The 23,021-nt window shown below is 41.1% G+C and overlaps 1 protein-coding gene across 4 annotated transcripts in view; it reads right to left on the minus strand.

Moving 5' to 3' along the window:
• Window positions 1–23,021, minus strand: part of stxbp5a (syntaxin binding protein 5a (tomosyn)) — a 109,095-nt gene that overhangs the window by 60,906 nt on the left and 25,168 nt on the right. For all 4 annotated transcript variants that reach the window (XM_039781912.1, XM_039781914.1, XM_039781911.1 and 1 more), the window contains one exon: window positions 942–1,023. In XM_039781912.1, coding sequence (XP_039637846.1) covers window positions 942–1,023 — 82 coding nt within the window. The remainder of the gene's footprint in view (window positions 1–941; window positions 1,024–23,021) is intronic.

Consider the following 23,021-nt stretch of genomic DNA (forward strand, 5'->3'; position numbering starts at 1 on the left):
AGTTGTTTTAGTCTGCAATGAGTACTGAATGTTAACCGTTTGACCCTGTGATGTGAAGCTGCTAGTTTATCTGTATTTTGCTAGCTTGCTAACTTTCCTGTACCTCACACGTTACTAGCTAGTGTGTGATACGTTTTTGGGGGCTTTAATCGTTACTGTGCTGGAGAGGATGTTCATTTTACTTGCACAATGTGATAATTGTACATTTTATTTCAGTATTTGTTAATATTTGTTATTTTTTATATAATATATTTAATATTTGTTAATTCCTTTGGCTACAACCTTAGGCTAAACATTTGAAATAATATAAACAATATGATATTCAAACTTTTAAACTTTCTTTAATAACTAAATAACACAATACTTTAAGTACTTGAGTAGTAGATTTTAAAATAAACTACTTGCAATACTTAAGTACAAAAAATGTTGAATACTTTAGTACTTCTACTTAAGTGTGGTGCTTAAAGAGCACTTCAACTTCTACTCAAGTCACTTTTTTGATAGAGCACTTGTACTTTTACTCAAGTATGGGTCTCTAGTACTTTATACAAGTCTGAGTATCATACAAGGAAAAGAACTGCTCACTGCCATAAAACATGGAAAGACAGGAGGGAGATAAGGAAGAAAAGGGATGCGAGTTACTTTCACGAAACCAATACAACCATTATCAAACATCCTTCCCTACACAGTAAACAGTAGTAATTACTTTTTTGAACATTTTAAGGGGTGAAATGTGATTACCAGGGATGGGTATTTATGAATCTGCCCATATGTTTTATTAAATGACATACAGCACAGTGAACCTTTTTTCCGATAACACTATCAACCACAGAGTTACCTGTCTTTGGTTTTGTAAGACAGCGCTGGAGAACAGATGCCTCATTGGAGTCATCCGCAGTTTGCTGACTCCAAATATTTCTCTTGTGTTTTTTGTGACCTACCTCATTGATGAGAAACTGTAGATGGATGACGGCTGCTCCACTCTCGTGCTGACAGTAACACTCCACGCCTGGTCGACCAAACCTGAAAGATTCTCTGTCAAGGAACTTACAGTACCTCCTACGGGATGTTTCACCAAACATTGTTTTTGTTTGTGTAGGCAGCCCAGTATGCACTGAATATACATGAAGCAGCCCAGGACAACAGCCTCAGCATTTGAAGGTAATTTGCTCCTCACTACACCTGATTCAAAGGTCATGACATCTGCTACCTGGTTACCTGCTAGGAAGGAAAATGGAATATCCACAGTGACATTTGTATGGTCTACCAACAGAGCTTGAACATATTCATCACCTACAACAAGATTGCAGGACTTCACCCTTTCTGACACCTCACATTCCTGTGAATTACATTCCTATCTCGCAGAATAAAGGCACTTAAGAGGCACTTACAGTACCTAAAACTATATGCAATTCAGGTGTTCATAATGACTTGGAATTACTGAACCACGTCAATGACTGCAGTTATACAGAAGTAGTAGTATGTTAGAGGGCTCGCAAAGAATATAGATATAGTGGAAATAAAACGGGAACATTGGCAGTGCCACTGCTGCAGCGAATGAAGGAAACTGTAACAGGATGGAGGGGGAGAAAATGGAAGGAGGGGGATCATTCAGATATTATATAGAAAATGAATCAGCAGAGAAGAGGTGGATATTATGTGAGCACATGAGAAAATAATAGCAGAGAGAGGATACAGTTAAACAGAGATTGGCAACTCTGATAAAAGCTGCAGAGGAGAGAGAAAACATGCAGAGAGGGGCAGAAGGGTGGAGGCTGGGGAAAAAAAGAGAGATGAGGGGAAGGGGCTGACAGAGAATAAGTGGCTTCTCTCCCTGAGGAGAGTGAATGGGTGAGCTTACTGATTATATCCATTCATTCTTCCCATGACTCGAAGGACTAAGGTGGGGGGTGGCAATTTTTCATACTGGGGGCACATAGAGATGTAACACCCTGGGGACGATGCTATTGTTCATTAGTGTGTGTGTGTGTGTGTGTGTGTGTGTGTGTGTGTGTGTGTGTGTGTGTGTGTGTGTGTGTGTGTGTGTGTGTGTGTGTGTGTGTGTGTGTGTGTGTGTGTGTGTGTGTGTGTACTATAAATTGCCTGCAGAGGTTTCCAGCTAAAACAGTTTGACCACCGCACAGTGACTTATGAATACAGATTAATCAAACATTACAAGAGTATCTTTCATGCATCCACATAGAAAATAGTGAGAATGAACATATATTCCATTGATTAACCATTTTTATATATTTGAATATCAGCAGAATAAGCTGCATCACATTGGCAATGGTAGCAACAGCAACAACAGAACAAGCAAAGCCATAACAATCTAATTCAAACACCAATAGTCAAGTCCTCCTCTCCCACGGTGGAAACTGCGCCTTCAGCCCCCAGACAGGCACCGGTGTAATTTATTAGGTTGTAATGCATGTAATCATTCCTGAGGTGTGTTGTGACCATCCCAATAAATAAATCCACCACATCAACGAGCCAGCACCACACGCCTTGTTTCTCTTCAGCTAAAACCCCAGCAACTCTTCCTTTGCATTTTTTATCCTTTGGTTTAAATACACAACAAGGGGTTTATGAGTAAACACACACACACTATATGTATTTCCATCCCTTCTTTTTCACCATTTGTATCATTTGGTCCAATTTATTAATCTCCATTTGGTGGCTACTATTTCATTTATAGTTATGTTTGTCCACAAGGTATCAGTGTGATTCAGTAGCATTTTTACTGCCTGAAAAGCTGCCCTTAGCTCTTCAGGTGGATTAAGCTTTAAGCTCCCCCTCCTGGACAGGCAATTAAAAGACTACAGCTCTGAGCCAGTGATGCCATGACCAGGAGAAATCACCAAGCTACACTGGATTTCAGCCAGTAAGCCCACAGGGAGATTGAGCAGACCAAAACTATGACACCTGGAGGGCGCCATCATGTCAATGATGATCAGAATCTTCCCCTATACAAAATATGACATCTAGCTTAGCCTTTAAAAGCTTAAAACTTCTTATGTTCACCAGCCACCTCTCTGTTAACCCTCAAACCATTAAGTTCTGTCTCACTCCACTTCTGAAAGTAATGGAGGTGTAACCTTCGCTTAAACAAACACTGCATGGGATCTATAGGAAGCAAAGCGTGTAGTCTGTCTTCACTTATACATAAATGGGATAAAGTTCACTCATTGGTCTTAAAATGTTTATGAAAAAGGACGCAACCCTGTACCAAATTTTTAACTAGTATCATAATAACACTTGAACCAGCCTCTCACTGGCAGAATTCTACCATTGGGCTTTTATTCTAAGGCCAATTTAAGAAAGTGTAATCCAAATAAAGTTGTATCCTGGACACCAATTTGCGTATGTACATCAAATGTACGTATCTTCCATTTCTGAAGTGATTGAAGAAATAAACTGCAACTAGAAATTTCTATAGTGTGAACATCAAGAGGATGTGCATTCTTCATGTAGCCTGCAGCTTCCTGTTTGGGTTCCGTACAGCAAAAACACAACAGTTAGCGTGTGTATGCCTGGAGTGTTAACACAGTGACCAAAACAGATGGGTCAATGATGCCTGAACACATCAAACCAAGCTGATCACTTGACAATAACAGTGTGAATGGACGGTCGATAACACTGGATTTGAGAAACAGGAGAGAGGAAAGAAAGCTTACTCAATATCACTACCTGCTTTGAAGACAGAGGTGTAGAGTGAGAAATAAAAGGTAGAGGCACTTATTTGGATTTCTTTCTCCATACTCAAGTTTGTCCTGTAGTGGCATTTGTAATAGTAACAACATGTCTATAAGTACTTGTTAAACATAAGAAGTGAAATATGTACAGTGACAGAAGGTCACTGCGGCACTGGACATTTAAAGTTTGGAGCTTCATACACTGCAGGAAATTAAAACATGGAAAGTACTCTGACTATGAGAGAGAAGCAATAAAGCTCATCAGCACACACTGTCACACCCAGTGGATGAGGACAGAGGACCCTAATGCTCTCTCCACTTGACCTATATGGCTGCGATCCTCGAGGATACTGCTGCTGGCTAAACTGTCACAGACTTGGGAAAGACACGCTGACGTCCATGTAGGCCAAAATGTGCAAGGAAGAGAGAGCAAGCTAGCTTAGATCAGCTCATTTAATGAGGACTGTGATGTGTTATGCCTAAAAGCTTTAATTTTTAGCTTTAGCTTTTAATTGTTTCCGAGCTCAGACGGGGGAAAAGTGATGAGAGAGAAAGTGGCGCCTCTGCTATTGCTGTTTGCCAAATCAAACGAAATAGTCTACCATAATGCCTGATGAATTTTTCAATTGGCACTAAATATCAGGACTCAAAACCATCCCATCTGTCTCCTCTGTACATAGTTTGGGTTTGTGTTGAGGAAGTTGTTGAGCATCCATACAGCAACAGTGCCTGTACAGTGTTAGTCAGGATAGTTTGTCCCCCGCAACAGTATAGTCCGTCTCACTCAAAATGACTTAATTGAAAACTCTTTACTTATGTTTCCTGGGAACCAAATCTTCCATGGCCTCAGAAAGAGAGAGGGAAGGATTTAAGGTTGTGCTTTTGAAACTGCTCACATTGCCTTCTCTCTGAAGAGAGGCAGCCATCCCGCAAGCACATTATCATGAAGCGCACATACGTGTTGACACAGAGGAAATCATAAAAACACCCTGCAACATAAAGTCAAACCTTCAAAGAAGGAAAAGTGGATTTTATTCATGTTTCAAGTGAATGTTGCCACAATAATTATCACAGAAATGCAGCAGGCCACAACAAGCTATTGAGTCCAGTTGGAAAAGACTTCAGATCAGTGTATAAAGGAGGTGTGCAAAGAATGAATTTCACCACAAGCAACTTAGTTGTGGTAGACTCAGGTTCTGCATTCTTCTCTTTAACTTTACATGCATCGACTAAGAGACACTAGTTCTTGCAGAATAACTTACACTTTATATAAGGAGGCTGTTAATCTCATATAATAATCTCAAAAGAGTTAAAATACTGCAAACGTTTTTTTGAACTTGCCTAAGTTGAAGTAGCTGGTATTGATAAAAAGAAAATACTAGGAAGTGCAGTGGAAACCAAATTAGCAAATAAACCATGACATACATGAAACATGGGACTTAAACATCACACAAGCCAAGAATAATGATGATCTCATTGCGGCCTTTTCTTACTTACTTACTTACTTACTTACTTACTTACTTACTTACTTACTTACTTACTTACTTCTCTCAATGCCGCAATCTCCTAGCCTGACAAGCCAGACCCACATCAAGATGTTGGGTCTGGGAACTCACCATTGGCAGGGCTCAATCCGAGGGGCGGGATAAACAGTTGTCTTTCAAATTCCCTCTGCACGCAATAGGATAGCGCTACAACCAACCAGAGCAATGCTAGTTGATAGATTAAACTTTTGCCGCATCCGGTCAGCAAAACTCTGAACACATCTTCCTTTTTTAAAAATGACTTCAGTGCCGTTCTTTGTTCTTTTCTCAAAGAAAAGATTAACTCCAAGTCTTCCAAAGTCGCAGCCAAAGCCGATTCAAAAGACCGCTGTTCGCCAGCAGCAGCCATCTTCTTTGTTTTCAAGTAGGAGGGAATTCACGCAGAACCGTCGCAACTCTGCCATCCTTATGTTAAGCCCATCCACCAACTCTATACACGATGTGATTGGACTGACTAGAATTTGGTTTGTCCAGCTCGCAAGCCAACGGAGAGTTGCTAGACTGACCCTGGCTGCAAATGACATTTGCTGCTGCTTTTGGCCCCTAAATCAAACTATTTAGGACAACAAAGTTCTCTTGAAAATTACATTTATTTGTGGACAACTGTCAACTGCCGACTGCTGAATAGTAGCCAGTAGGAAGGTTTATCAAAAAAGTTTATAACTGAAACTGACTATCCAAGTTAATACTGTACAGACAAGTTTTACAATAATTAATAAATGGCACACACATAACTAATTATTTAACAATTTTTTGTTAAATAATATTTCTAATGTTTAATGATTTGCAATAGTTTTATCATAAACCAGTTAATAGTTTGTTCATCATTTGCCAAATGATTAGCTCATCAATGAGTCAAATTAGCTCAAAAATAATAAAAAATGATTATAAAGTGTGAACATAAAAACGAATGCTCCATCTTAAAAGTAATACACTGTCTGTGTTATATATTTGAACGCTCTTTCTTCTGCTCTCAATATGTGATGGTAATTCAATCTTTACCCAGTGCATGAAAGCTTTTACATTTGTTTTTGTAAACCTCTAACACTGGGTAGCTATTTACCACTGTTTGGTCAAAATGTGTTTCCTATAGAATAAATGTTTCCTCTGGCAGTGTGTCTTTGCCTTGATTTCACGCCAGGGAGGGAAATAACATGAATTCCATTTCTGTGGGTTGTTTTCACATCACACGCTATAATAACCATTTACAAAATCTTTCACAGGATTAAAGAAAAAAAAGACAGTATGAGAATCAGGGAGCCTTTAAAGCTACACTGTGCAAGAATTTCTCCCATCTAGCATTGAGATCATATATCGCAATCAACTCTCTCTCGCCACGCAGTATTGCATCTACGGTAGCCTTCACGCTTCAAAAAGCGAAGGTGTACAAAAGGCCGTCTATCAGCTGTCATTGTTGGAGTTCATGCGTTCTCTTAATACATCCATGAGTTCATGTTGGAGAGTGGCGCGGACACCACGAGCGGGCACGCGCGCCACCCGACGGAAAGGAGAGAGAAAGAAAAGGAGACTGCAGCGGTCCAGAGGATAATTAACTAGTTGGGATTTGGTGTGTATGTCCAAAGCAGCTCCAATGTTCACTCTTTTTCCAGTCTCTTGCTCTTTTCAATATCCATTTTCTTTTTCTGGGCGAAGAAGAAGACTCCTGTTCCTGAAATTTGGATTTTGAATACGTGTGGTCCTCCATGTTTCCTTCTTCAAACTTGCCGGGGCCGGAAAGCGACGATACCCATTAGCAGCAGCTGTGAGTCGAAAACGCGAAAGGCGGAGCAGTATAGCCTGTATGTCCCTTACCGGCTAACTGATTTCAAGATGGCACATCATTATGGAGCGTCTACCTCAGTTCATGCGAGCGCAAATGTAAAATTCCAAGCTAATAGGAATACTTGAAATTGATGGTGGTGGTAAATATTCATGAAAAAGGACAAGTTTGTGAAAGGAAATTTCAAATAAATGCATTTATATTTTTCAAGTGGAAAAACAATAGGGGAAATGTTGATAGATTAAAATATTATTTTCACATTGTTATGCAGAGTTAGCAGTGTTTGTTTGGAACAAAAACAGTAAAATGGAATGAGATTAGAAATTACTGGTCACACTGTGATTGACAAGTAATATCGAACCCCTGAACAAAAATGTTCCATTCAAGTCCTCGGAGCACTACAAATTCCTTGATAATGACCTTTCCTGAATCTTAAAATGACACGCATCTCTCTACAGAAAAATACCTAGACATCTCTGTTGCCATGGTCAAATTCTTTCCAGTATTTTAACAAACATGACCCAAAGTAACTCTGAAGTGCCTTGATTCCATCCACACGGGACAGGCTCAGTAGGACATGTGTCTCAATGGCTGACAAGAGCATTAATCATTCCATTCTTACCAAGCGAGGTCTATCTTGCTCTGCGCCCCTCTTACCACACTGCACCAATGCTAAAAGTCGACGCACTAACCGCAGGCAGCGATGGGAGCAAGACAAGAAGACAGGAAAAGAGAGGAAGGCCGAGAGCGAAAGCAGAAAGTGGGTCAGCTTCACGTCTTGTCAAGCTTGATGAAATTTTCTCGAGTGTTCCTGGAAGTCAAAGTTGACTGATAATTCCCTTTTACGGTATATTGCTCCTCTTATATTTATTTTTGTCAAAGCCACAGGCAACTTTCCTGACTAATAAAAGGTGAGTCACTGGGCATCTGGCAAAGCAAAGTTTTCATAGAGAGAATTGGCTGGGTACAGTGGGAAACAGACTGCAGGTTTTATGAAACCACGTTATCCAGGAATAGAGTTGATCCTGATAAGTGTAATTGAATAGGGATGAGCCTATATTTCACATGAGAGAAGGGTTGGCTCACTGCTCCTCTGCTTTCGTCAAATATAGCATGACTCTGTATATTTGTCTGAGAGGAATAAATAGAAAAAATGAAGGAGAGGATGCAGCTCTAAATGAGAATAGAAAGCTCCAGAGGGATAAGAACGAGAAGGAGGATGGACAAAGAAGATAGGCATGTTTTAACATTAGCCAGAGTGATGAAAAATGATAGGCAACGGATGTGGAGAAGGGGAAACAGTAAAACAGAGGTGACATCACAGAGGAGGAGACACGGAAAAAGAAAAGAAGAAAAGAGAGGTGACTAATGGAGGATAAAGCAAAGAAGCAATAAGGGAGAGGCACTGAGAGAAAGCACCAGAAAGAGCAAGCCTGGGAGCGCTGAGTTGCTATGACGTTGGGCCTAAAGTGACGTCAAAGCTAGCCACTCATACATCACCCTGCCGGGAGGGAGGCGGGACCACGGGGCACAGGCTGCTCTGCACCGGACCCAGAGACAGCCATGAGGCGATGGAAGCTGGGTGGCAGAAAACAGAAAAGACAGAAGGGAGGCAATGCAAAAATAATAGTCAAAGGAAGACAGAGAGAAAGAAAATGAAATAAGGATAGGAGCAAGACAGGGAAAAACAAGAATGCCTTTACAACAAAAAACAGAGGAAACAATACAGTAATAAGCCTCGAGAAACAACAATCGTGCAAAGACCTCCACCGCAACCACAAAGGACTCGGCTCAGCTGCTTGTGCACATTACTCAGTTCCCATTTGGATGGGATATCCTACAAATCATCCATAATTTTGCAACCCACCTTGACCTTAACCTGCCTAAAAGCTCCCATGTCACCCATCTCCTGGTCTCCCGCTGGCTGCTTGCAGCTGTTTACATCAGATTAAAAGGCTGCTGAGGGAGCTGCATCTCCATTCCTTCAGGCCACGATCTCTCCCTGCACTGTGGCTGGCACTCTGCCATTACCAGGCACTTGGCTCTACCTTCCTGAAGTCAGCCTTTTTGTCGCTCGACCCTGACTTGGCACATTTGTGGATGTTTTTTTTATTCTTTTTTCAATAATATCTTTTTGAAGTGCATAATTTAAAGGGATAATTGTGTTTTAAAAGCTTTTTAATGCATGTGTTAATTAAAAGATTATTGTTTTGACACATTCCAGCTTCCATACTTCCTTTTAGTCACAAAACATTTGTTTAGAAATGTACTGAATCAGATCAACAATGCTCTATATTTTTTATGCCTTTACAGCACTGGAGAAATGAAAGCATATCCTGTGTGTCCATCAGGGACCTCTCTTTACAATGCTGACATGGTTTTCTTGGTTTACGTGGTATGGAAGACATGCTCTGGACAGAGAGGGCAGGGCATTTATTTTTTTGCGCTGAGCAGCACACCGGTCAGTGAAATTTGAAAACGTCTCAACTTTAGCAAAAATGTCCTTTAAAGAGGTTTTCAGCTGTGGCTTAGCAACAGCAGGAACAATGACAAGCATCCTACTGAGGTACTGGTGCACATTGTAAGTTTAAAAAGCTCAGGTCTACCCTCTGACCTTTAGAGATTTACACATTGTAGCTTTAAAAGGGCCCCTTATTTGTGTTAATTTGTTTTCCTTTCCCCTCCCTCTGCCACAGCATTCAGATAGCACCAAATCCATCAATGACAGAGAAGAGCGTGAGCAAGCCATGAGATTCATGCTCCCTCATATGAAGAAAAAAAAAACACAAGTATTGTCATGCAATCATACTGAAACGCAAGCAAATACCTCACAAATGCAATCCTGAGGCACCGACACATAGCTACACACCAAGGAAAAACCAAGAGTTGAGCAAACTGGTGATTCATTTGTTTAACACAGTCCTTGTATAAATAATCTCTCCTGACACATTTGATTTATTATGCAGGCAAACAATTAAACTGCGATGGGGCCGCTGAGTATTTGTCGCTGCCTCAGCTTCCACACACTCACCTTGGGAAGCACTGCGACACACACACACACACACATCTATTATAGCCCCTGTCTCTTACGTTCATCTCTATGACATTCTTGACAATGGCCATTTGCTGAGGTGCACAGATCAACGTTGCAGTAATCCAAAATCCCGTAACAAATGAGACCTGTTCTTAGAGTTTGCAGGTAGAAGGCTGATTAGGGGGCGGGAAAATGCTGCATAAATGAAGATTGCACTGGCATGTTCAATGTGCAGGTTCAAAATTGTAGCAACATGCATGGAGCATGCATGGTCTTAATGACACTGCACAGTGCAATATATACATATGACACAGATAACTTTTAACTTGAATACAAATATTTGGATTAGTTTACTGCAGAAGAAATATTAAACAAAATAACCACCAACTCTTGAGCTCTTATAGTCTCCCTTACTGATCTGTGAAGATTGCAGTGACGCGCAATGATGTAACACAAATGGTGGCCAGTTGTACAAAAAAACACGGCTCTATTAAGATATATGGTCTATAAATTAGTTTGGGCCTGAGCCAGTACAGGCAAGGCGGGCACAATGGTGATGCACAGTAAAACTTGTAACCCCCCCGCCTCCAAATGCAGTACAGATAATGTGGATTGTTGGTGTCTGGAGCATGGTCAGTTCTGCCCAATAGTGGGGTGTTAATAACCCAGTGCATCAGCTATTTTTAGCAAGACAACTCAGCACTGAGTTACTGTGCGACAACTGAGAGGCAAATACCTGAAAAGAGATAAGACAGAGGGAGAGAGAGAAAAAAGGAACAGAATAAACGCAGGGAAAGAGGTTTGGATATTCACTGGATGTAGAGATTGAAGGCGGAAAAGAGGAAGGGAGAGTGAGAGAGAAGAAGGAGCGAGGATGAGATAGAAGGGATGCGGGAAGGAGTAAAGGGGTAAAAACTATGGTGCAACAAATGTTGAGTCAGCAGAACAGCTGGTGGTCAAACCCTCCTTCAAAAGCATGCATAGCATAGAAGAGAAAATGAGAAATGTATGGGGGGGGGAGGAGGAGGAGGGGTGAAATAGAACAGGACGGGAGGATGAAAGAGAGTGTGACAGAAGAAAGAGAAGGAAACTCACCAGAGAGGGAGAGATACTGTATGAATGAAAAAAGAGAAATACAAGAATATTCAGTTTGTATGACAAACCTGATCATCTTGCATGGGACAGACGTGATTTTTAGCAATGCTTTGCTATTGCAACTGTCAAACTGTTTAATAGTCTCATTTACAGTGTGTGACAGACAGCGGCTTAACAGAAATCACAAGTTCTGCTGTTGTGATAGCAATGCAAATCTAGTTAAAGGATTATGTTCCAACAGGCGACAAAGCTAAACAATGTCTCCGCAAGTGACAAGTGGCTGCAATTACTGCTTCAAAGTGACTTTAGTGTTGTTGTGGTCTGTTCTGAACATATATTGCTACTTCTAAATTATGTTTTTCACAGGAAACAATTCTAGTGGAGACAATCAGTAAATTACCTATTTGGCTTCGGGTGAGTACAGTTCAAACTGGTTATGTGCGTTTTATTCATTGTTATGTGCATATCTCACATAGCGCACATAATAAGCTGGGTACAAGGCAACTATGTATTAAACATGAGTTCTGGCCTGTGGACAAGTGCAAGGACACCATCTATCTATCTGATAACACCCTAGCGGTCTGAGCCCCACTTGGCCAATTACAGCATGACCTGTGCTAGAAGCAGAGGCTCTCAACTCTCTTTACAGTCTACATTAGATCTGCCCTCGGTGATTTTCAACCTTTACTGTAGTTTTAATCTTAGCTACAATGCCTGGTGACTCTTACAGCTATGAACCACCAAGCACCAACCAATGGGTTTTTTTTCTAAATCACATTATATGGCCGTTATTTAGCCTAAAACAGAAAATTCTGCCATGGTTGGTCAGTCTAGTTTGGTCAAGATGAACATTTAGCCAAAATATAGCCTATGATGTAAATTACATTGCAACATAAAATTTTATGTAAATTGGCCAAAGACACAGCTAAGCGGAAGACACCGTCACGGGTCAACAGCAGTCGGCCCTGCGACCAAGCAGGACCACAGCAGCACGTTGCGGCTATCCACTGCTGTGAGCCTGTGGCGTGGCTATAGCGGACCAACCCTGTCTAATGGAAAAAACCTATATGTGTCTGTCTGTGCATGTGAGTACCATTCAGACCGGACAGGAAAGAACTTCACAAGTTGGCAACACAACAAAACACATTGGTACTGTGCTGGAAACCATCACAGAAATCATGTATCACTTTGCAAAGGCGAGTCAGTAAATCCAGTCCATCTCCTCTGGAGCCGCACGTTCACCTGCTGGCCTCAGATTAAATCCCACCTGAACTATTGCGTTCTGTCTTTCTCTACTTTCCAATGTTCCTCATCCATTATCTGTCAAGAATAAGAATTAAACTTAACTTGGGATTTTAAACAAGGCTCTGTCACTACTGTAGTACTGGAAACCAGGTATTTCCTGTGTTTAGCGGTTTAATGTTAAACCAGGTTTGACTGATTTCCTGGCAACTTGGGGGCTGGAAACTGGAAACAAGCTGTGAAAACAACACAGAGATTATCACCTTTTAACTTGATGTAGATAACTTGTTCGCAAACAGTGGCTTATTAAACATCCAGCATACATAGAGCAACATTGGCATTCATTTGGAGTCGTGTTTGTGGCCACTTGACAACTGTAAATCCAATATTCACTTTCAGATTGACTCAGTTTTGGTCTCCATCAACTCCTAAGATAAATATATGGCTCTGTAGCTGCTAAATGCTTCACTATCAGGGTGCGATTTGCAATGGGGGATGCGTAGGATCTCCCACTTTCTGGTCTATATATCCCTGCCACTGCTGAATTGTTTTTATTCCTGGTTGGAACAAAATGTACCCCCCCCCTCAAAGGAATCAATGATACTACACCAATATACCATATATTATATACCTAAAATAGAAGTAGCCTATTTTAAACTACGTAAAGCGCTGTAATGTGAAGTGCTAAAGTGCAGTAGAACAATGAAATCCGTGCGGCAGTTGCTGGTTGTATTTAGCCGCTAGAGAGCGCCGACAGTTAAGTTTAGGCACCAAAATGACTAGTTAAGTTTAGGAAAAAGATCGTGGTTTGGATTAAAACACTCCCAAGGAACGAACAAGCGTTTCCTGGGTGAAAATATTTAGTTTTCACCACGAAGTGAACTCCGCTCTCCGGCTTGAAAGCGCTGTGTTTAATGTTGACACATTATGCTATTTCATTTTGAGATAATTTTTCATTGAATATTGAAGTCCATAAATACATGTTTTGGCATGGCTGGTCGAGTGGCACTATATCCACGGTAGTGAAAGGGATATTTAATTCTTGCATGTTTTGTTGTGCATGATCAAAACCCACCCACACATTGATTTTCAAGGCAAGGCTTTTCATTTGTCTATGTATTTATACCTAATTTGTAAGGTAACAAGCAACATCTCTGATATAAATGAAACATGAACAGCCAGGTCTCTAAAGGGATATCTTGTAATTCCCTCGCACACATAGCTCATTCCTCTTTCTCGCCTCACACTGTTCTCATCGGATTGCACATATTGAACATGCTCGCTATGAAAACAGAGTGCTCCAATCCATAAACAGACTATTAGATAGTCCAAACAATGGGGTTTGTAATGCAGATACAAAACCATCCCTGACATCTGATCAATTTTACCATGTAACCATAATGTTGTACAATGATATGCTTGTCATTGGGTAACATGGATGGAGTGAAGAGGCAATTAAAAGGACAGACCCAGATCAAATGCTTGTAATTTATATATAAGGTATAAACATCATCCTCCACACAATTACGATCCATGTCTGCTTTAAACAACAGAGATTTAAGGACTGAGACTACAGACACCATAAAGATTATGGAGAGAAAAAAAGAGGAAGAGAAAAGAAGTATAACAGTTTCAAAGACAAAACCCAAGTGGAAAGTTAAAATGACAAGGGGGAGAATAATTTCAGGAGGAACATGGTTTGGCTATAGACAGAAAGAGAAGAGGAAGAAAAAAGAGAGATGGGGAGGAAGACACAAGCAACTGCAGGACTAAAAGCCTGTGACTGGGTTTCCTCCTGTCTATGAATAATGGATGTGGTGAATGGGAGCCAGCATATGTATTTAGATGGCTTTATGTATTACCCTCTCAAAGTGGTAAGGAGGAAAGTGTTTTATTAGAATGTAACTTAATGCCAAATTAACCTTTAACACATTTACACTGTGAGATCATGAGTCTCTGTTTTAATACAAGCTCCAATTAAATGCATCTGGACTGAGGACCATCAAACACTAATCTAATCTTAAATAGAAACTTGCCAGGTACTATACTGGCAGGTATAGTTGGTTAGATAATGAGAAACAGGAACATTAAAATGAATGTTACATAATTTACAAAGTTGAAAACATTTGACAAACCAACACCGCCATTAAGCCAGTCCCTGGAGCTCTCCTCACCATATTCCTAACACTACCTCAAAGCAATCAAAGTGTACTGTACTACTGTACTGTGTGTGTGTGTGTGTGTGTGTGTGTGTGTGTGTGTGTGTGTGTGTGTGTGTGTGTGTGTGTGTGTGTGTGTGTGTGTGTGTGTGTGTGTGTGTTCTCTTGTTCCCTCCTCTCTCCTGACACACATGCACCCTCTGGCACTGATATCAAACAAATCTTTTCGAAGGTAGGACCATGGGAGATTAGCCACCGTTGGCCTCTAATGCGTTTCAATGTGCCAACCAATGCAGAGTCAGGCCTACTTTCAAGGACAGGTACCTGTGAGCTGCCAGCGCAGCAAGAGTCAGTATAATGCCAGCCGTGCAGTAATACTTGATTGGCTGTATACACACCTCAGTAACTGGTGTGCATGTAAGAGATCGACTGTTAAACTACAAATTGGTGCACAGAAATGCCGTACGAGAAAGAGAGTCTTTCTAGAATCGGTCAAGGTAGGATTAGTCTGATTTTGTGCCAACTTACTCACACACTGGTTAAATAAAGGCTAAAAAACTAAACAAAATCACAAGTGAGAAGAATCATTAGTATAGTTAGGGAAGTCAAATGAAAGGTAACATTGAGAGAGACTCACCTAGAAAAGGAAAACCAACACCAGAGTCAGAAAAAAAACATACCAGATTGCTAATTTCTGTATGCATCTTCTTAATGATACCATCATATTACAGAACTACAACACCATCATCGATAGATATATTCAAACTGATGGATTGAGTTATCTATACAGCACTCCATGCTGGCATGAATTCTGTTGTGTCTGCTTTTGGACTAATTAGATACACTGTTGGTACACTGTATGGTTGTCACTTTGCCAATAGCACGCCAGAGAAGGGCGTCTTGCCAAGTGTCATGCAGCATATAAAATATTAATCGGAGTGCTGTCCTTTGCTCTTAGATTAATGCGAGACTGAAGGCCAAGTATAACCAGCACTAAACTGGAGGCTGCCAGAGAACTAGCATGCACACGCACACGCACACACACACACACACACACACACACACACACACACACACACACACACACTGGTGGGTTGCACTTTGTAAAGCATCTGCATTTTCTCTCCTCCCTGATCTCTGACACATGCACACGAAGGACAGCTGGGTGACATAAGCAAGAAGATGTCCTTCAGCAGGAGGACAGAGGTTGAAGGCCCTGTGTTGGTGAGCATCTGCACTGATGAAGTGTCCTCGAGCAAGATGCAAGATGGAAAACAGAAATAAATGAAATATATTTGTCAAGTGTGAAGAACAAAAGCCAAAAAGTGTTTGGAAGAACAAACATCATACTGACAATATGCCGTTGTTAGAGCCACACAAGTAATAGTAAAAATTAGGTACAATTTGCATGATGGCACTACATGAAGGGTTAAGGGGTCATTAAGCTCAAGATGCTTTCCTCCCTTTGGTGCACGGAGCACAAATTATGCTTTCGTCTAAATAGCTGTGAGGGTCTGACTCTGCATGATGTATATTTCATTAAGCCCCTTGCAGACATGGGCATACATTTTGAAAATACGCAACATTTAAGATTGTGCAGACTGGGGGCACCTGGGTAGCTCGCCTGGTAGAGCGTGCGCCCAGAAAGAGAGGCTCAGTCCTCGCTGCAGCAGCCGCGGGTTCGGTTCCAACCTGGGGCCTTTGCTACATGTCATTCCCCATCTCTCTACCATTTCATGTCTAAGCTGTCCTATTGAATTAAACGCCTAAAGAAATGGCAAAAAAATTATCTTTAAAAAAGCAGACTGATGCACCAACTGCGACATGTCCACCTACGTAGACACCCAACGTAGTGTAAACAGATCTGTGAGCATGTCTGTTGTCCACCCTTCTGGTGATGTCCATTTTGGCATATATCAGGGCCTTTATTCTGCATTGCAATTGTGATGGCAATCTAGCCTCGTCTTTTGATGTTTATATTACTCTTGTACAAGTAAAAAATTTGGCCTGAGGAAAAGTCAAGGGGTCATGAAAAACATGAAGAATTATCCTGTAGTTAATGCATTAAAATCCCAACCCTGACCAAAACAAGTGGCTTCAAATGAATGGGTGTTTGGATGAATGTAAGCATATGAGAATCATATTAATACTTTTAAAGGATGAAAAGACCCCTTACACACTTGTAAATGACTTTCTACAGAGATTAAAAACATATCCTTCTTTTCACTGCAATAGTATTAGACACAGTACATCTTATTTAAATAAAGCACATGCACATTTTTAAACTATAAAATACCAGATTAGCATGTCGTAATGATGGAAATTATTTCAACATGTTGCGCGCGCACGCACACACACACACACACACACACACGCACACACACACACACACACACACACACACACGAGTATGCCAGGGGAACAGACAGGGGCTGGATAGCAGAGAAACAGCGACAGTGGATTAATGCAGGTGATGAATTAGATTGGATTAAGTAATTCAGGAGTGCAGAAAGGAGGACCTTCTGTCTGAGTGACAGGACTAATAAAAAGAACACACATTCACACAGACAAACACACCACGCACTTGATTAAACAACAGCGCTTTGATGACTCACTAGTCCATCTGTGCAGTATAAAAATGTGCGCCTATGACACACACACAAACACCACCTTATTTACATGTTTGTGTGTTACTTTATTTCTGTAGTGCTAGGGATTATAACTGCCCAGTTGAGAAAGAAGAGAAAGGATGGGGAAGAGACAAGACACACACATCATCTCATCAAACACCATATACGTACAGGCCTTCAGAGGGATGGGTCTATAGTGAATGCATAGTGCAACAAAGGCAGTTACATAAGTCAAGAGGATTGTCCCTGCTTGTGAATGTTATTGTGTTTATATACATGTGGCATGCAGTGTGGAGGGCACACAGGACAGGATGTATTCTGTTTCATCACTGTGTGTCAGGCAAAGTGCTTATAGCGTGTGGAAGAGGAAAAAGAGCGAAGGAGTGAGAGCAAGAAAAAGAAAGAGCATCTTCCTCGCTCTGCTACTAATCCCCTCAGTCGACCTTCCGCCTCTCTTGCTGGTACAATCTCTGTCATTTTCTGTATCGTCTCTCTCTGATCTCTCTCTCTCTTCTTATTTCCTCCTCCCTCATATTCCATCGCTTCTCCAGGGTGTCTGCTAGGTAGCCCAACCATGACGGCTGATATTCAGCACACACAAACGTATATTGTAACTACACCCCAGTTTGTGAGCTGTGCATACACATGACTGGCAATAACATGACTCCTATGTGTTGGCACCTCACTGGTACTGTTCTTTGAAAACAGGACAACATATGACTGTGTGAGTGTGTGTGTGTGTGTGTGTGTGTGTGTCTGTGTGTACACAGATGTATTTGCATCATCTATCGGTCTTGTCCTCTCTAGAAGTGTAGTAGTAGACATTTCCATGGGAGCAGTTTTATTTCTCCACCTCTGCCCAAGAGGGAACAGGAAGGAAAAGTCAAGTCAAATGTATTTATAAGGATGACTTTCAAAATAAATGCAATTGATCAAAGTACTGCAATTAAAGCTATTAAAATGACAAGCTGCTTTTTCAGTTGTGATTTATACTGTAAAGTGTTCCTAATATTTTGCCCCATCCATATAATATTGCTCCTCAATTAAGTGGACAAAATACTGAAAATGCCTTTTTTTTTTTATAATGCAACACAATCAAAAAGCACAGACTCAAAGTGTAAGAACAAAAGAACAACTGAACTAGAGTATTCCATTTAGCATTGCAATAACACTGTCGGACTAACAATTGACAGTTTAAAAATAAATATCACAATTGATGCAGCAGAACCAGAGATATCATCTTTTTTATTCCACACATTATTCTCCCTAGTCAATACCTGGATGGTGCCTACATTACCCAATATGCAACATGACCACCAACAGTTTGGTCAGAGATTCAGATGTGTTATGCTAGTCGTGGCTAATGTAGCCGCTAGCATCAAACAGAGACAAGGAGCAGGCTACAGAGGTCTGGTAAGATGACTCCTTTCTAGCTCCACACCCTAAGATTTTTATCATTTTCAAAATTGTAGTCAAACTTCAAGTGACATCACTTGAGGCAATTTATCAGATTTCACAAAACTCCCTCTGGAGCCACAAATGGCTTTTTTTTACATATACAACAGCTTTACCCAAAAAAGAAAAAAGATTTTGTCTATAAGGTCTATTCAATTATGATAGCTTAAAATTACTTCGTTCAATCAAGTCAATCAAATGACAGTTAATCCTTGTTTCGGTTCTCTAGTCATACTGTGTTCCAAAACGAGAGCCTGCAGTCATCCAAGATAACTGCTTTCAAGTTTAACTAATCTATTTGCCCCCTGCATTCAAAGAACTAAAATAGAGGAGGATTAAGAGATCATATTTATGAACTGGCTAACACTATATTATACTGGATTAATTAAAGCTGTAATACATATTTTTCTTGTTGTTCTTTGCTGTAAAGATAAGGGAGTATCTAGTATTATGTTTCTGAAGTTCTTTCAACCTATTGTTGTGTGTATGCAGTATATGCAATATATGTATCACAGGACCAAGGTGGAAGATATTTTTCACAACAAAAAACATAAAATGTGAACTGACATTGGGTCTATAATCTTGTAAAAAAAATATATATATAAATAAATAAAAAAATCTTTTCTGTTTTGGACAAGATGCAAGATGCACAGGAGCCATGTATGCATTAGTAGGGAAACCTCTGGAAATCTGAGCACCACAGGTCTTATTCAAAATGATTTAGGGTGTGTGTCTGAGTCCCAAAGCTGTCGCAATAATCATGCTGTCTAATCAGCATTTTGATATGCCACACCTGTGAGGTGGATGGATTATATCAGCAAAGGAGAAGTGCTCACTAACACAGAATTAGACAGATTTGTGAACAATATTTGAGAGAAACAGGCCTTTTGTGTACACAGAAAAAGTCTTGGATCTTTGAGTTTAGCTCATGAAAAATGGGAGCAAAAACAAAAGTGTTGCGTTTATAATTTTGTTCAGTATATATTTATATATAGACAGCTGCACACAACTGCCTCTTACCTGGTTCTTTTCCACATACTGGAGCTCAAGCTTCCTCATACACACAGAACACACAAGTTATGTACAAACACCCATGAACACTCGCAAAGGACACACATACATTAAATACACACACTCATAACACAGCCTGCTACAATGGTCTCAGCCATTAAAAATGCATGGCAATGCAGCAACAGTTTCTAAAAATGAGAACCAGAGGCCAGCTGCTGATTGGTGCAGGGAACTGCCTACTGAGAGTGAAGGTGAAATCTCTCCCACAATGTCATCTTAGTATAAGACAACGAAGCACACAGTATAGCCAATTACATTAAAGCTAGTCCTTGCTTTATTGTCTGTGGTTTAACTGTCAGCAAACGGGTTAACAGCATGTGTTATCTCTCAAGATGCTAATATTGTCAGGTCTGCGGCAGTGCCAGCCAGGGTTAATGTGCTCACTGTTGTCCTCCCTCATCGTGTTATCAGCAATCATCGACACCCTAGTCTAATGTGAAAGCAAAAGTGTTGCCAAGCACCAGACAGGAAGAGAAATCACGGCAATAGACCCCAATCAAGGCTTAATGGGGGCCTAGTGGCGCGGCTAGCTGAGACCTCTCACGCTGCTTGTTCATCATTCACTCCCGCTGTTGTCTGGGAGATGGCAAGGGCTTCTGGCTTATCAAACAAATTAGCTGCTTCATCACTGAAATAAAAGTGGTGATGCACAAGCTGCAAGGCTGTCCTTTCCTACACAGGCTGTCATTATTATGTTATCGATCAAAGAAGTAAAAATGCATGAAGAAAGGATGCTTTGTATGTGGTTTAGTAGAGACGGGGATCTGCAGTGCTCCGTGTACTGGGTAAAAAATAATGGGCGTCTCCCACCTCCTTGGGGTCTGACACTTCGTCCTGCTCATAGAGCGGGCAAAAAATCAACGTGTGGTGGCTTCTGCTTGGACAGCGGTCTGATTACAAGTGGGTCAGGAGCCAATTGTTGCCCTTCCAATCTCTGTAAATCCTTCCCACATAACAGTAGGGCTCTGAATCACAGAGCTGAATGGCTGCGACCACTTTGGCTCCCCTCCATATGCAGACACTCCTACAGTACACTCTCTCCTTCTAATTTCTCATCCTCCTCTTCACTTTTCTAAACTTAGATCCAACTTTGTCAGTCTGCAGCGATTTCATCCCTCCACTCCTCCTGTTGTTTTTCCTCCTGTTTCCTGGCTACAGCTGCAGAAATTCAGGCCTGGTTGTGCTGCACTGAATGACAAACCAAGGACACATCTGTAGCACTTTTAGGTATTTGTATCTTTGCAGATTTGCACCATGTTGAGATATTCTAGAAGTCTCCAGCATCACAGCGGACATCACTCCTGCTGAGTCTGCCAAACTTCCACTCTGGATGATTCTAAAGCAAACAGACACAACGTACAATCTTTGTCTCTGGACAAACATACATACAGTAAATTTACCTCCATTCTTATTCCCCCCCTAAATCCTCTCAAGTCCTGAGATGTCTGTTTCAGCCCTTTTGCCCCTCCCCCGCTATTCCCACATCTCACATCACAACATAATTCACATTCTGCTTCAATCAGGCGGAAAAGCACAAACAGCCCCTCAGCCAGTCACGTTCCACACACAGACACACACATGCTGGACATTAAACACACTCCTACTTAAACATACTGTAGGCCTACTGTATATCACACCCACCAAAAGGCTGAGAGCTGAGGAGGGGGAAGGGCTGTGCGCATGACAGCCATGTGGCAGGATATTAAAGCCTGAGTCATCATGTCATGCGACACATGTGTGTCTTCCCTGCAGGCGCTCAGCATGACAGCCTATGAAAGGGCAGCCTAGGAGCAACAGGTGGATAAATATCATTGCAGCTACCAGCAGGGTGGAAGACGACAAATGTCAAGATTTGCGTAGCTCTTATTGAAAAGTAAATATTCTGCCAAATTCTGGGCAGAATCACAGCCTCAGCCAGCTAAAGTTAGTCTAGGACATTGGCTTTACTCAAGGAAAGTCCAATTCAAAATGTCATCTATTTAGGCTGACAGCAGTGAGGCTTAAAGTGCTCATATTATGCTTTTTTTGGCTTTTCCCCTTTCCTTTATTGTGTTATACATCTTTTTGTGCACATTATAGGTTTACAAAGTGAAAAAGCCCAAAGTCCACCCCAAAGGCACTTAACATCTTCCAGAGAAAACACTGTTCACAAACTGCTCCAAACTGCTCTATTGTAGTCCAGCCTTTACTTCCGTGATGAACGTGCGTCACTTTGTAACACACGTTACAATGCTCGCCTAGCTGCTAGCATGGCACTCCCTCATACTCTGCAACTGACTAGCTAGCTGTACTTACTGCACATGTGCTACTCCCAACAAAGATGGTACAGAAGTGAGATGCCTCACTCTGTAACTAAAACAGAGAGCTCAACACACAGGGTGAAAAGAGGAGCTGCAGCAATGTGCAGTACAACAAAAATATGGTGTTTTCTGAAAATTAAACCACATAAACCTATTCTGGTAAAACCTCTAAATACAACTATGAACCTGAAAATGAGCATAATATAAGCACTTTAAGTCACTGAGTGGATATTTAGAGCCCTCTCTCTTGAGCTGAGGATTTTTTTTCTTCAGAAATTTGTTTGTGATGCCACTGTCAGCAAGAGGAGAAAGTACAGAAACACTGCAGGCCCATGATGGGTTGTCAGTCGAGGGAGACAAAATAAGGGCAGATCCCAAAGTAAGGCTGTGATCGCAATGACTTCAGCTGCATTTTCACACACACACACACACACACACACACACACACACACACACACACACACACACACACACACACACACACACACACACACACACACACACACACACACACACACACACACACACACACACACACACACACACACGCACGCGCACTCTCCTCAACAAGCGCTGAAGCTGCTTCAAGCACTGTGGTGTACCAGTTTGATTACTGATACATCCAAGATTTCTCCCAAAAATCAAATTATATAACAATCTCGTAGGATGAATTACTGTTTCCTCTACAGTTAAGTGAATTTGGACAATTTGAAATTCACATTGTTTAAACCTGCAATAATCAGGCTGTGTGGGCAGCGGAAACAAGCTGTTACTCCAACACTGACATATTAGCACTTTTTAACTCCTGAAGGAAATATCTGGCTCTAAATGCTCCACTATGTTCATCGGCTAGTCGCTAAGTTTATCTGACTGCCGTTTAGTGCTGGAAAGCTGGTTTTCAGAGCTGCTTGGTTCAGATGAAAACATTGTGATGAGAGAGTGAAGCAAAACAATAATGTTGTGGGCCAGAAAAACTAAACGAAAGTGTTTTGTTTTTTTACATTTATTTAACCAGG

The sequence above is a fragment of the Perca fluviatilis genome, chromosome 18, assembly GCF_010015445.1.
Source record: "Perca fluviatilis chromosome 18, GENO_Pfluv_1.0, whole genome shotgun sequence".
Taxonomy (NCBI): Eukaryota; Metazoa; Chordata; class Actinopteri; order Perciformes; family Percidae; genus Perca; species Perca fluviatilis.